This window comes from Pelodiscus sinensis, chromosome 10 (genome assembly GCF_052426305.1).
Source record: "Pelodiscus sinensis isolate ZL-2025 chromosome 10, ASM5242630v1, whole genome shotgun sequence".
In the NCBI taxonomy this organism is placed as follows: domain Eukaryota; kingdom Metazoa; phylum Chordata; order Testudines; family Trionychidae; genus Pelodiscus; species Pelodiscus sinensis.
In genome coordinates this window covers 30274889-30289831 of record NC_143061.1, presented here as the reverse complement: position 1 = coordinate 30289831, position 14943 = coordinate 30274889, and the positions used below count along the sequence as shown (strand labels likewise).

Below are 14943 nucleotides of genomic sequence, written 5' to 3'. Positions count from 1 at the left end.
TGCAGCCAAAAGCTTTAAATTCATTTATTTATTTTTCTCTTGTATAAGATCAAAGACATAAAAACCAGAACCAAACTCTGGGTACAATAGTTGGATCTGATTGATTCTGATGCATACCAGCTGTATGCAAAATATCCTAAATTAAAAACAATTGCTCACACATCATAACATACAATTAAAAAGTAAATACAAAAGTTAAAGTACTAGCACATAGATGGATGCAGTGTATTAAGAAACAGTTTGTTTCATCACCCATTTTTCCCATATCAAAAGACATTTTAAACTCTCCCAGCCCCCTAAACACCCCAGCATTTGTTCTCATGATCAACCTCCCCCCAACAGTTACATTCTAATAGTGTTATCAGAATACAAGTTGTAATTAACATCCTATTACTCCACTGCCCCAACATTTATGTATGTCACACTCAGTGATGGTCAACACTACAATTGTCCCACTTGCATATTTACTGTATTTAGACAAGTAGACAATGTGAATTCAGTAAAATAAATGTAATTTCACAAACTGAAATAATAGTGAATATTATAAAAATTACAAAGACATATGCTTTTGAACACTTATACTTCTGTCACAGCCTGTTTTTAAAGTCAGAAAACTCCTTGAAAGGAGATCTTCACATCAAATAAGATTGTGTGGGGGTGAGGGAAAATGTTAGTACATATGATCCAGCGAATCCGGTTTGTAGCAAAAAAACCAAATCATATTATGGTGTAAAAAGTTACTTTAATCTTCACCATCATTTGGTTCAGAATGAAAAAAAACTTGACCTAACTTATCGGCAATTGTTTTAGAGTAGCAATAATGTGTTACCTAGCACCTTTCCATTCAATTCTGCTGCTGTATTATTATCACAGGAATATGTAAAAAATTACAAAATTTACTAATTGAAGGTTTTTGGGCTCTATTCTCTTCATGCACCTCTCCTGACTGACGCCAGTATACATTAGGAGAGGTAGGCACCAGCTTTAAAATTCTGCTCTGTGGATCTTTTGTTCTTTTATGACAAAAAAAAATATTAGCTTACTAGTAAATGCTTACATTCATTTTTATGAACTTTAATTTATAATATTGACTGAATCATGCTAGGGTTTGGATCACCCAGTGAAATTGCACTATCAAGCCCATGGCTTCAGTGAAGCTAGGCTGAACACACAGCAGTTGAAGATTTGGCCTTAAAAGTTTTACTGTCCAAAGCAGATACAATAAATCCCAAATTCTCTGACTACATAATGCCATTTTTTGTAACTAAAAGAACAAAAACCATTGGGACTTCAGATTTCCATTTATACTGATTACATAAAATACATAAAAAAAATTGATTACCATAGAGTAACATCGTTCAGCCCTGCACAGTCCCTTGTTTGTTTAGAAAGATAATTCTCCTATCTTAACGCTTAGTTCTAGTATAAGTGGAGGGAAAAAAATGTAAAACAATGCCCATTCAGCAACATTTTGTGCACACACAATACTGCCTTCTCATTCTGTATTATATGAAAATATACATAAAAACACTAGTCTTCTCTGTGTAATAGAACTTCATTGGGTAAGTCTCTCCCCTCTCTTGCTTAAAAGACAAGGCAGCTTCCGTGCTGGTGTGAGAATGTGCAAAGGTTAGTGTCTTCCACTGCGTTCATGGTGTGGTATTGTTTAAGTCAGGGGTGGGGAAACTTTTTTGGGGTTGGGGGCAATGACTCCCAAAAAAATCAGTCGAGGGCCGCACACAAAACAAACCAAACAAAAAAAAAAAAAAACCCTGACTGAGGTGACCCCCAAATGAGGAGAAAGACATTCTGCACATTCCCTCTACATACCAGAGCCTTGGGGGGCCCAGACTAGTAGATTGTGTGCTCTAGGCCCACGGGTAGATGGTGGGGGGACTGGAGCACCAGTGCAAGCTCCCCATTGTTGGGGGGTGGCCGTGATCCTTTGGGGCTAGATTCAGGCAAGCTGGGGACCACATCCAGTCCCCAGGCCTTGGATTCCCCACCCCGGTTTAAGTGAACACCATTGGTTCTTCTTACATGTATGTTCCTATCTGAAGAAATCCTTCCCTCTCCGGTACTAGTATTGTTTTCTGTTACGTAATCATTCACCTTTCTAATCTAGTCCATATTCTTGCCACTTGATCTCTGACCCTTTCACCTGCCTCTTTCCCAACAAGATAGAAAAAATTCTTTAGTGACCAATATTTTGGTGTATAGATAGGATCTTATGGATTAGACCTGACAGACAGACATTTACACTGAGTGCTACATCTCTTGCTTTCCCCAATAAACTGGGATCAAGCTCAGAGAACTGTATTAATGCCTTTCATAAAAAGATACATTTTTCCAATATAAAAAGATTAAATTCATAGATTATAAATAATAATAGTTCAAAATATTAAGAATTTCAGGACTTCATTTGCATTTCAGGGAAACTTTGCATGCTTTCTGTCCTTGATGCTTTCTCAGCCACAAAAATTCAAAAAAGAAACTTTTACAGGATATACAGTAGCTATGAGTATACAGGATATTATGTCATGTGTCTTGTATACCAACTCTAGCAATCAACAAGGATTAGGATTTTAGCAACTTTACCAGACATACAGGCATCTGACTGGTTATCATTGATCTGATTAGGTGACCATCTCTTTCCAAGTATTCAGTTACCTGTACAGTTTCATGGATACTGTCAGTTAAAACAGTACTGAAAACAGGAAGAACAAGGCTTTTTTTTTTTTAACTGAATGTGGTATTGTCAAGTTGTGACACTCTGTCCTGTCCTGATTTTTAAGTGTATTTTTGTGGTTGTCAAAGATAGAGTTGTCACAAATTAACAAAAAATTGTCTATGTATTTAGTTATAAAATTGTAGTGCTTAATAAACATCAAAATCTAAGATGCATTTTTTAAAAATGACATGTTTATAATGACTTTTTAAGGTGGTAGTTAGTACCAATCTGGTCTAGTTTACAACATTATTGTAGTGTAAAACTGTTACTACACAATTCTGCTACTTTCAAATTGGAAGTATTTATCTGGAAGCTATACAGTAATATACTGAAAAATAAACAGCAATAGTACAGTTTGTGCCTTTGCAAATCTATAATAAGGATTAGCATTATGGCTATGAAATCAGAATTATTCTGTATTCCATACTGCACAATCTTACTAATAATACAATGATTTTAAAGCTCAAAGCTCAAGTTAAATAGATAAAAATGCATTTGGTACTACTGTCATAAATATGAAGCTGCACTTTGTGATCTGATTCTGCGCAGATTTTTTTTGAACCAAGCAACCTACGTGTGGTCAACTTGTTTGGTTCATGAAGAGTTTGTTCTACCCCATGCTCTGCTACCCTGGTAACCTCTGTCCCCCCAAAAAGAAATACTCCTGTATGATCTGTAAAGGAAACACAGGCTACAGATGGGTAGAAGCAGTTCTTGGAAAAAACAAAAAAATACATATTTTATATTTAAATTACTGTCAATCAAAGTCAGGCACAGATTAAATTGACCATAAAGGTGATATCACAAGTCATTAGGGCAGCAAGTGTATATCTGAAGATTTTCAGATGCTCTGCCTCTATTTTAAGAGGGAAAGGACATGTTGGCTTGTATTACAGGCTGAATCAACACTGAATGATTACTGATTACAGCCAAGTGAGGAATGGCTCACTCTTATTGAGTACAGACTCCACATCATTGAGGATGGGGATCAGGTCTTCAGACTCTAATGTCCCGAGATCTACATTTGTTCCTGGAAGACAGTCGAGGAAATCAGGGAAACGTGTCTGTTGCGAACTTACATTCATGGGAGTCTGTGCCACAGTTTCTCCTGTAAAAGGAAAGAAAAGTCATAGCAATGCACAAGCTGAAAACTGTAGGCACCCTCCCCCTCTCGCAATCATCACATGGCAGGTATCTACTATAAACACTGCTGTCAGGCCTCCTTTGCTTACAGAAAGCATGTCTAGAGAAGAATTTCTCTTTTGTCATGCTGTCAAAAGCACAAAAAAATCCATTTCAACTGGATTTGAATAATCAGCCACTGTCCTCTCACTCCAGTAGTACAGTGAAATCCATCCTGTGCAGAGGGCTCGTGGAGTGAAACCTTACTTAAGCACTGTGCACAGGGCTGAATTTCATTCATAGCCCATAATCCAAACTAAGGCTAATGACTCTTTTACAGGAACTTTCCTTTGCAATATTATTACTCTATTTTTTGGCTCAATTAACAAGAATGAACAGTAAAATCATTAAAGGCATGACTGTGTGTTCACTGCACACCCAGAACTCCCACTGATTCCAGGGGGTCTTGAGTGAGCAACTATTGAGAATCTCAGTGATTTCACTGTCTTATTTCAGTAACTGGAAAGAAATGGTGTGTTTACTAATCATTTACATTAACCTTTTAAACAATGTGATGATAGGAATACAAAAAAACCCACCAGTTTCTAAATGGTCTGTACATATTGTTAGAAGGAAACCCCCAGGGAAATTGTTCTTCTCAGGAGCCTGTTCTCATGACACAATGAATTCCCACCAAACTAGACAATTTAGAGATTTGAAAAAGATAAAACCAATTCACCTAGGATTAGATTCTGCCATGCTTACTCGTATGGCGTTGTACCTCCCTGGTCCGGCACCCTTGGGACCAGGGAATTTGCTGGACCAGGGGGGGTCAATGCAGTGTGTGTGTGGGGGTCCGCTCTCCCCCAGACCTCCCAGGGGCTCCATTTTTCCATAGGCAGTTCCACTGCCACCCAGGGCTCTGCACTCCCTACAGCACTGGGGGAGGGATTTCTTCTCCCCCTCTCCCCCCCGCCCCGTCCTCCTGCAGCTTAGCTGCCGCTTGGGGCTCCACTCTCATGCTGGGGCTCCACTCTCCCCGCAGTGGCCAGGGACTCAGCTGCCATCTGGAGCTTCATTCTCTCCCCAGTGGCTTCGCTGCCACCCAGGGCTCTGTGCTCCCACTGGTGGCTGGGCACTCAGCTTTCTTCCCAGTGGCTCTGCTACTGGAGGCTCCTCCCAGCAGCCCCGTAGGTTCTGCATTCCACCAAAGAGCTCTGCTGCCACTTGGGGGCCCTGTGCTCCTCCCAGCATTTCTGCGATCCTCCCTAGTAGCCCCGCTGTGGCCTGGCAGACTCTACACTCCCCTCCCAACAGCCCTCAACCGTGACAGGGAGCTATGCCCCGGCCCCAGGACCAGGGGCTCTGCATTCCTCCCGCTGACTCTTCTGCCCTTGGGGCTCCATCTTGGCCCCCTAGTTTGGCAATGCTCCTGGCCCCAGCCCAACGGCTTATCCCCTTGATTGCCCTCACAATCGGGGTCAGCTGACGATGCCGGACCAGGGGTGTTGCCAGAGAAGGGAACTCCAGATTACAGAGTTTCAACCTGTACTTTAATCCCTGAAGAATTCCACTGATTTAGTGGAGTAGCGTATTAGGCCAAACGAATACAGGAAGAATCTTGTTCTCAATCCCTACAAATCAAATCTGGGTGAGACACATAAGAAATGCTTCTAAAACTCAACGGCCTACTTTTGGGCTATAGCTTCAATTTTCTCTAAGGGAGATTTCCCACACAACTCTCCATAGTGACATATGAAAAACAGAGATCCTTATTGTGATCCATTTTTCAAGTTGGCACTAAAAAGTTTGATCCTATGTTCCTTGCATGCCCCAAATTCCCACTGAAATCAGTGATTAATGAGATCAAGAAAGCTGAGCAGAAGGGAGCCAGTTGATCCTCAAAGATGCAAAACTGGGAGCTTGAACTGGGTGCTGTTTGTATCAGGGGTGTTAAGGACTAGTCGACAATCCGATAAGCAAATGCTTATCGGATAGTCAGTCGACTAGTCAATTTCTCCCCCTCCCCCCACCCTTGCTACCTCTATCAGATAGAGGCACCAAAGGGGGGAGAAAGAAAGGGTACTTCAAAGGGGCAGCGCCACATAGCTGATCCCGAGATCAGCTGTGCAGCGCTGCCCCTTTGAAACACCACCCCTTTGAAATGCCTATTCTGAAGTTACTAATATTATTAACAGAAAAACTGTCAGCAGAGTTCACTCTAACAGTAATGACAATTTTGCATTAGCATGATCAGGGAAACAGCAGCATATTATATTCTTTACTATAAACAGAGTTTTACTGTATCAGATTCCACTGTAGGCAGTTGAGTGGTGTACGTTTGCTAGAAGTTATTTATTCTGTGATAACACTCACAGTCCTCAAGCATGGATTAGGGCCCATTTTGTGCTAGACATTGTAGAAGTGCAGCACTGTACTATGTTATATTAATTTTTCAACAGTCCTACATACATTTAGGTTGAAGGCTTTCAAAGCCACCTAGGGGATCTGGCTGACAATTTTGAACTCCTGCCCTTAGCATCCAGCTCATCATTCCTTGCATACTTCTGAGAGTTGGGAGGGCAAGGAATGCAGGACGAGGCTCTCAATTGGTGCTGTATACTCCAACTGTATCTTAAATTAAAGCATATGTTTATAAGTACTGGGTGAAATCAAGGCTCCAGTGAAGTCAGCTGTAAAAAGTCCATTTATTTCAATAGGAGGAGGCTTTCCAGTAGAGACAATACTCTGCATGGGCCCCATTCTATGAAGTGCTGTACACCTTTAACGAATGTTAGCATCAGTGGGAGTGATGGCTTTGAGCACCCTGACCTCAGTCTATCCCTATATATGGAAGGATGAGAGATTATTGCTCATTTCACATAGTTAGACATTTGGTTATAAAACACAACTTTTGCTTAACATGTCATAATAAGTATATTCCGTGTTCTTACCTGTATCCATCTCATCTACATTGCTGAGGAAATCTTCAGGGGTGGTTGGTATACTGTAGCATCCTAAGCCTAGGCCACTGTCTGTGCTTTGTTCCCTGGAATGGTATGGCCCACTATGAATTGAAACATGAAGAAACCTCAGTAAAGATATTCTTGTCAGACATAACCCCTTATGGTGGTGGTAGAGAAAAGGAGAATGACAGTCCAAACACTACACTTAAAAACTTTGTAAGGGGGGCAACACATGGTCATTTACACTAATCCACAATAAGAGAACTAGGCCCAACCTATATAACATTTTCAGCTATATCAGAAACTGTCAGGCAGGCATTTTCAGAGCAGTACATTGGCTTTGGGTACTGTCTTCCCCATACCAAAGTGTAAATATGCTTTGATATTTAGTCAGGCTTCAATATGGCCTCTAGTATTGCAGAGACAATTTTGTTTCTGAAGCTGCACCCACCTGAAGATTTGAATACATGACTTGTGAATGTAGCTGGGATTTTAAATGGGTGCAACCGTAAACATGAAACTCGGCGTATGATTGGAGAAAGGGCGGAGTTTCAGGAGAGCGAGGGAGGAGCAGCAGTCGTGCATACCAGGATGCAGCGTGCTTTTCTTCCTGTTCTCCTGACGTTAAGGGAGTGAGGGGAAAGTACTTGGAATCCACGCACACCTCACTCCTGGCTGGTGAAGGGAGGGAGCAGAGGAGTAATTCACAGATTCCAAGTACTTTCCCCTCGCTCCCTTATCGAAAAACAAGCCACGTCCCGGTATGCATGGCTGCTGCCTTTCCCCCACCCGATCTCTCAAAACTCCACTCTTGAATTGGAAGCCATTTTTAAAAGTGGGCAAGGGGCTGCTCCTGCTCTATGGGGCCTGCTGTAGACGAGGGCTGCTCTGGGCATCCAGAGAAACTCCTGTCTGTGGTGGTCTAGGTGTGTCGCAGGCAGGGACTGCTCTCACCAGGCTGGAGCGGTTCTTGCCTGCATCAGGGACTGCTCCCGCCCAGCCGTGGTAGGGTCTGGGAGCAGGCAGAGCCAGCCCTAGCCCCAGCCCCAGCCCTAGCCCCAGTTTGGGGCTGGGAGCTGGAATCCAGTCCCAGTGTGGGACTAGGAGTGGGAGCCCTGCAGGCTAGCAGGCTGGAGTGATGAAATCCCACTTAGTTGGTTAACCTTTTTATCTAAGGTCCTCTTCTACTGTCTGAAGTATAAACAAAGTTTTCATCACACCTGGTCTCTCTCACTGGACAGTACTACTGTCCATATAATTTTCACAAGATAAATGTCTGAATGGTTAAGATGTGGCCAGTTCCTTCTTGAGATGAATCCCAAAGTTTTCAGAGTTTCACTAGAATTTTGTCAACCCTTAAAAACTTTGAGAATTTAGGAGTTCACTTGGAAATGCACCTGCAAAACAATCTGTACCACAGATAAAACAACAGTACCAAATGACCGATGAAGAGAAAGGACATTAACTTGCCTGTTCAGAAAAGGATCTGATCCATTATTTGTAATTGTCCTCATGTCTTGTGTCATGGCAGGTGTGTTCACAGCAGTCTGAACTGGGGCCATATTCTCTGATTCCATGGGAAGCTGTCTGCATAGTGCAGCTTCCTAAATAAAAAAGAATAAAAAAGAGAGTAAAAAATAAGGGAAAAATTATTTGAACTACTCAGAGACATGGCAGTGAAGTGCTCTTACATCTGAAATACCCATTCTGATACTAAGTGTTCACCATGCACTTGTTTTTACTTAGGCAGTTGATTCCCAACACTATAATTATGGTTGCTGGTTTAAAAAGTCATATACTGGCTACAGAGGCAGATGTTCTCCAAAGCTATAGACATGGGGATAGGGGAGTGCGTGAGGTCTCCTCTGCCCACCAGCGGCACGCAACAGCTGACAGCTGTTCAAAACAGCTGGCGGTTCCCTCTACACATCATGTGACCCTGGCAGGATATTGGTGCATGAAGTCTCCTCCCAGCACCAGGGGCACAAAAAGGGGTGGGCAAGACAGCATCCGTGGGCTGCATTCAGTCCGCCAAGCCGGTTGAGCCCTTGACTGCCCTGCTGCTCCCCTGCCCCCAGGACAATCGAGGCCTGGAGACGGAGGAGTGCACAAAGTCTCCTTCCCCTGGCACCAGAGGGAACCGTCAGCTGTTCTCGCTGGGCACGGGGTGGGGGAAGGGGCGGGCGGGGAGGGAGAAAGGAACAAAGACTTCATGTGCTCCCTCATCCGCAGGCTAATCAGGGTCTGCAGGCAGGGGAGTATGGGAAGTCTCCTGGCCCCACCCCTTCTACCCAAGACCTTGCCCATTCTGGGGCATTCTGAGGGCACTTCAGAAATTTGGAAAGTGGCCCCCCCCCTCAAAAATGATTGCCCACCCCGCTATAGACTAGGGATGTTAAAGACTAGTCAATTCCCCACCCCCTTGCTGCCTGAGGGGTACTTGAAAGTGGCAGCGCCGCACAGCTGATCCCGGGCTCAAGCTCCGTGTGGCATTTCAAATCAGCAGCGCAGCATGGAGCCCGGGGTCAGCAGGGGACTCAGAGTCCTCCGCTGACCCTGGGCTCCATGCTGCACTGCTGCTTTGAAATGCACAAGATCCCTCGCTGGGGGCTCTTGTGCATTTCAAAGTTGGCACCTGCATGCAGCCTGGAGTCAGCGGGAGTTCCTGCTGGCCCCGGGCTGCACGTGGAGTTCCTCATTCCTCCTTTGAAATGTACAAGAACCCCTACTGGGGCTCTTGTACATTTCAAAGGAGGAATGTGGAAGTGCCTATTGACTAGTCGATGGAAATTCCATTGACTTCTCGACTAGTCAATTAACTGCTAGTTAACAGCCTTACTATAGACATGACTAGGTCTTCATTGCAGTGTAAACTACATTGGAGTTGACCTAGGTCACGTCAGCACTCATGCTACAAAATAACCCATGGCTGCCCACAGAAACCGAATAACTGCATAGCAATTACAGCCAGTCTCCAAGTTGCGAACGGTCGAATTACGACCATTCGCATTTATGATCAAAGCTCCCATACAGCGGTCATAAAGGTGATCCCCAAGTTATGAATGAGACCCGCGCTTACGAACAGCGCGGTTGCTATGTAACTCAATGGGGTCCGAGTTACGAACAGATCGAGTTACGGCCAAGTGTTTGGTCCGTAACTCATTCGTAACTCGGGGAGAGGCTGTACCTTAGCTCTACCAAGTGACTGTACACCAGATGACAAGTTGTAGTCTATACATTCCCTAATGAGCCAACCAACCTGAGTTATAAATCACTACCACATCTAAGTTAAGGTATTTTGTGTGTCAGCAGCACATAAGTTAGGAGCAATGCTCAACTTACAATTTGAGTTAACTCTGTACTGAAGACAAGACCTTTGAAAGAACTAAGTATGGCTCAAAAAGGGGCAACCGATCTCACATTTGTTTTATAGTAGTGTTATTCCATTCACTTTACAGAATTATTCCTGATTTATATGGCTACAAAAGAGATCAGAATCAGTGGCTAAAAATAGACTTTCAAATACTAGATGGAATTGATTATATCTTATAACAGAGCCATTTGGATGAGTAACAGAGTAGCTAACGCATTACCCAAAAATCAGCAATTTGATCCAACAGTTTTTAGTATGAACTGCTAATGTTGCTTAATGATCTGTTTCATGTACATTGTACAGAACATGATCAATTAGTAATCAGAGCTGAAGCAAACATTTGAAACTTGTTTCTAAACTCTTTTTAAGAGACAAATCCAGGGAAACACCCTTGTTATCGTATTTCTGTGGAACAACAGTGACATCTAATGGTAAAATGGACTATTACAAAAGGTGCATTATTCCCTAGGTATGACTTAAAGGAGTAAGTCTTCTATTCAGAGCTGTAAGATTCAACAAAGTCATATCAAAGTTTCGGTCTTCACCAATAAGTTTGATGATGAAGGGATGCCTAAAATAGTGAATACTAGTGGAAATGGTGTAGATTTAGAAGTGAAAATAAAAAAAGAACAAGTTAAAAATTCCTCAGAAAAGTTAGATATCTTCAAGTCACCAGGGCCTGATGAAATACCTCCTCTATCAGCTCCTTCAGCATACTAGGATGCATCTGAGCCTCTAGTTATTATCTTTGAAAAATCATGGAAAACTGGAAAGATTCCAGAAGACTGGAAAAGGGCAAATATATAGTGCCCATCTATAAAAAGGAAAATAAGAACAACCCAGGAAATTACAGATCAGTTAGTTTATCTTCTGGGCCAGGAATGATAATGAAGCAGTTAGATTAAGGAATTTATCTGAAAAGATCCGGAAGAAAATAAGGTGATAGGTAACAGCCAGCATGGATTTCTAAAGAACAAATAATGCCAAATTAATCTGATAGCTTTATTTGGCTATGTCTAGATTGCAGAGTTTTTCTGGGATACCAGGGAATGTGTCTCCTTTTTCGGAACAGTTTCTGAAAAAGCAGGCGTGTTCTTTCGGCATCCCTGTTTTCCTCATTTTATAATAAGTGGGATTTACTGAGGGAGGGAGAAGGCGGGGGATTGTTCTCCTTGTGATGATAGGACAAGAAGCAATGGGCTTAAACTGCAGCAAGGGAGGTTTAGATTGGACATTAAGAAAAACTTCCTAACTGTAAGGGTGGTTAAACACTGGAATAAATTGCCTAGGGAGGTTGTAGAATCTCCATCACTGGAGATATTTAAGATGTCTGCCTAACATGCTCTGTCAAGGATGATATAGACTATGCATGGTCCTGCCATGAGGACAGGGGGCTGGCCTTGATGATTTCTCGAGGACCCTTCCAGTTTTGGTGTTCTATGATCAATTATTCATCTCAATTACTAGTTTTTTTTTTTTAAATGAACTAAAGGGCTGTGTCTAGACTGGCAAGTTTTTCCGCAAAATCAGCTGCTTTTGCGGAAAAACTTACCAGCTGTCTACACTGGCTGCTTGAATTTCCGCAAGAACACTGACTTCTTACTGTAAGAAATCAGTGCTTCTTGCGGAAATACTATGCTGCTCCCATTCGGGCAAAAGCCCTCTTGCGCAAATCATTTGCGCAAGAGGGCCAGTTTAGACAGCACAGTACTGTTTTGCGCAAAAAAGCCCCGATGGCTAAAATGGCGATCGGGACTTTTTTGCGCAAAAGCACGTCTAGATTGGCACGGACACTTTTCTGCAAAAAGTGCTTTTGCGGAAAAGCGTCTGTGCCAATCTACACACTTTTTTCCGCAAATGCTTTTAACGGAAACCTTTTCCATTAAAAGCAATTGCAGAAAATCATGCCAGTCTAGACGTAGCCAAGGAGTTTCTACAAATACAAGTAAAAAATCACTCTCTATTCAACCTATTTTAGCCACTTTAACATGAAAATATTTTAATTTCTTTAATACAATTGTAACTATACCCACTAGTTTTGAAATTAGATTAGTAAGGAAGTCTTTATTAAAAACTAAAATTATGATTGTCTCAACTAATACCAAAGACATGGTGTATGTAACAATGTTCAGAGCTTCTTTGCCCCTGGGACAATTAACAACCCTTCTTTAGTTGTGTTTAATGAAAGCAGAATCAGACATGATTGAAATGAGGTCATTTTGGTGTTTCAACTGGTTGTTAATGAAGTTTATTGCTGTTTTCTCAGACTTCTAATCTCATATGATTGTGCTGCAAGTTTCTCTTTACTAGAAGTCAAATTTTCTCTTTACTGAAAGACAATTTTTCTCAGACATGCACATGCAACTCTCTTTAAAGTCCAAGTGAATTGAACAAGTATGTGTACCAGAAGGAAGAATTTGGTGTCATGTGTTTTATTGTACCAGTCACTTACTCTTCCAGAAACACTGGCCAATCTGGACTCTTCACTCATAAGTAACTTAATGCCATATTTTAGGACAGGCGTTTAAGTATTATGTTTCATTTCATTGTCAAGATATGTGTTTAATGTGTGAAGAGTAAACAGACTCAGAGCCTTTTTATAATATCACATCATCTTGTCTGCCAAGCTAAAATTATTATAAAGCTTGCTGGGCCTTCCCATTTACAATTCAAAACAGACACACCTAAGTCCACACCCACATAACTGACATACATTGTGACATTATTAAGTCGAAATTCTAGGGCACTGACAAGTTTCTTTTACTGCACCCAAAGCTTACTGAAAAGAATATTGTTTAAACATAAAATATAAATAGCAACAACCAAAATCAAATTGGGAGAATAATGCAGTAGGACAGGGTGGGCAAGATATGGCCTGTGGGCCATATTTGGTCCATCAAGCCTTTTGATCTGGCCCACACACACCCCTGCATCAGGAAACAATGCTGCTCAAAGCTGCTTCCTGTTGCTCTCTGAGGTGCAGGGAAGGAGGGTGAGGCTCCAGCAGGCTCTCCCCGCTCCCAGCAAAATCTCTCAGGGTATGTCTACACTACCACCCTAGTTTGAACCTTAGTTCTTATTGTCTGGAAATCAGGGGAGCACAGAAAGCCTCTCCCTCCCTACTCCTTCTTCACAGCGCAGAGAGACACATGCACAGCCAGCCAGTGGTCTGGGGCTGCTGGGTGGGAAACCTGCCTGAGACCTTGCCCATCCCTGTGGCAGGAGAAGAAAAAGGAGCAACAAAAAAGATGTAAAAAGTTTGCTAGGATCTGTTTGGCTGCAATGCAATCTTTAAACCAGTCGAAGCCATCTTTTACCTCTTTAAGCAACATGTTTTCCAGTCATATCTGAGGCCTTCTTACATTATTAATAATAAGCCAATATAGGGGCAGAAAATACTGACTCGATATTCATTCTCTTTGCAAGGATGTAAACTAATTTTTAAAGTAAATGTAGTCAAACTCTACAGCAGAATTGTGTCTGAGGCCAAATAACTGAAAATGTTATGGTTAGGAAGCACTAACATTTGGGTCCAAGTCCTAATCAGAATGGATGGCATCCTTTTACTGGCTCAGGCTTATGTCACTGCTCTTGAGGTGCAGGGTCCTCGCTGCTGCACTTCAACCTTTTAAATGTATTAACAGTTAACAAGCTCTTCTTAACACATTTAAAAGGCAGAGCCACAGCAGGGTTAGCTCCCGGATCTAACCCTGCTGTGGCTCCCCCACTTATCCACTAGTCAATGGAAAATCCACCGACAAGTTGATTAAACAAAATTTAACATCCCCTAGATATTAGCAGGTATGATATTCCCATCTCCTGTGTTTCTATAACAGGCAATGATTTACTGGCAACTAAAAGCTCTCTCCCAGTGATTTTCCATGTTTGTTCTCAAACAGCGCTAAAGACATAGCTAATTCAATTACTCAAGATGGTGTCTTCACTCCACTAGTCTACCAAGTTATTGGGAATGTATTAAGTTACATCAAAGTGATGGGCAGGAGGAAAGTGGGGGGAGGAGTCAAATAAGATTTTGAAAAATCTGTATACTTCCATTAGTTTTAAGTTAAATGGGGTATGGTGATAAATACCTTCTCTCTCTATGGAAGACTTTTTAATTAACCTATCTCAGGAACACTGAGGTGCCTTTTTTTCCCACTTTTCACATTGTGCCTTCTTCCATGAACATGAAGCCCTGTATAATTGGAACCCCCCTCCATTTCAAACACACCAAATAATCCCCCTCCCCATCTTTCAAGTTCTTGATTCCTTTGGTAGCACTGTTGCAGTCTTCAAGGTTATGCAACATGGCTACACACACGCTCAGCTGCTTGTTAAGTGAACACAAAAGGGTCAAAAATAAAAGACAACCAACAGTCTATTTTGAGTTGGAAGCACTTGTACAAACTGCTGTAACTCCAATTGATGAGGTGGGCTTGCAGATATCAGTCAAGTCAATTCATTATGAACCAGATGAAAAGCAGTTCTCTCTCAAAGATAAGCCAGCTCTCAACACAATTGTTGTCTGTTCCACAGGCAGCAGAATGCCATTGAAAGTGTGTGTGGAGGAGGGGCACAGATTTTCTTCCTTTCTAACCTGACCCTCCTCATCAAGTGTCCTGCTCACCAGCAGCCTGACCACACCTCTCATTTTGGCTTAGCCAAAAAGTGATTTGGTCATGAGGCCTGGGTACCCCTCACTGGCTCCACAGCCTATGGTCTGTTCAACACTGGTTTGCTATTCCATACTA

At 42.2% G+C, this 14943-nt stretch overlaps 1 protein-coding gene across 2 annotated transcripts in view; it reads right to left on the bottom strand.

The window, feature by feature from the left end:
- Nucleotides 1-14943, bottom strand: part of WWTR1 (WW domain containing transcription regulator 1) — a 135438-nt gene continuing 120495 nt past the window's right edge. The window contains exons 4-6 of one of the 2 annotated variants that reach the window (XM_014569956.4): nucleotides 8290-8423; nucleotides 6808-6902; nucleotides 1-3839 (exon numbers count right to left, since the gene is read on the bottom strand). In XM_014569956.4, the coding sequence (XP_014425442.1) occupies nucleotides 3655-3839; nucleotides 6808-6902; nucleotides 8290-8423 (414 nt within the window). In that variant the 3' untranslated portion in view covers nucleotides 1-3654. Of the gene's footprint in view, nucleotides 3840-6807; nucleotides 6921-8289; nucleotides 8424-14943 lie in introns of both variants that reach the window. The other variant, XM_006115932.5, reaches the window with a different exon arrangement.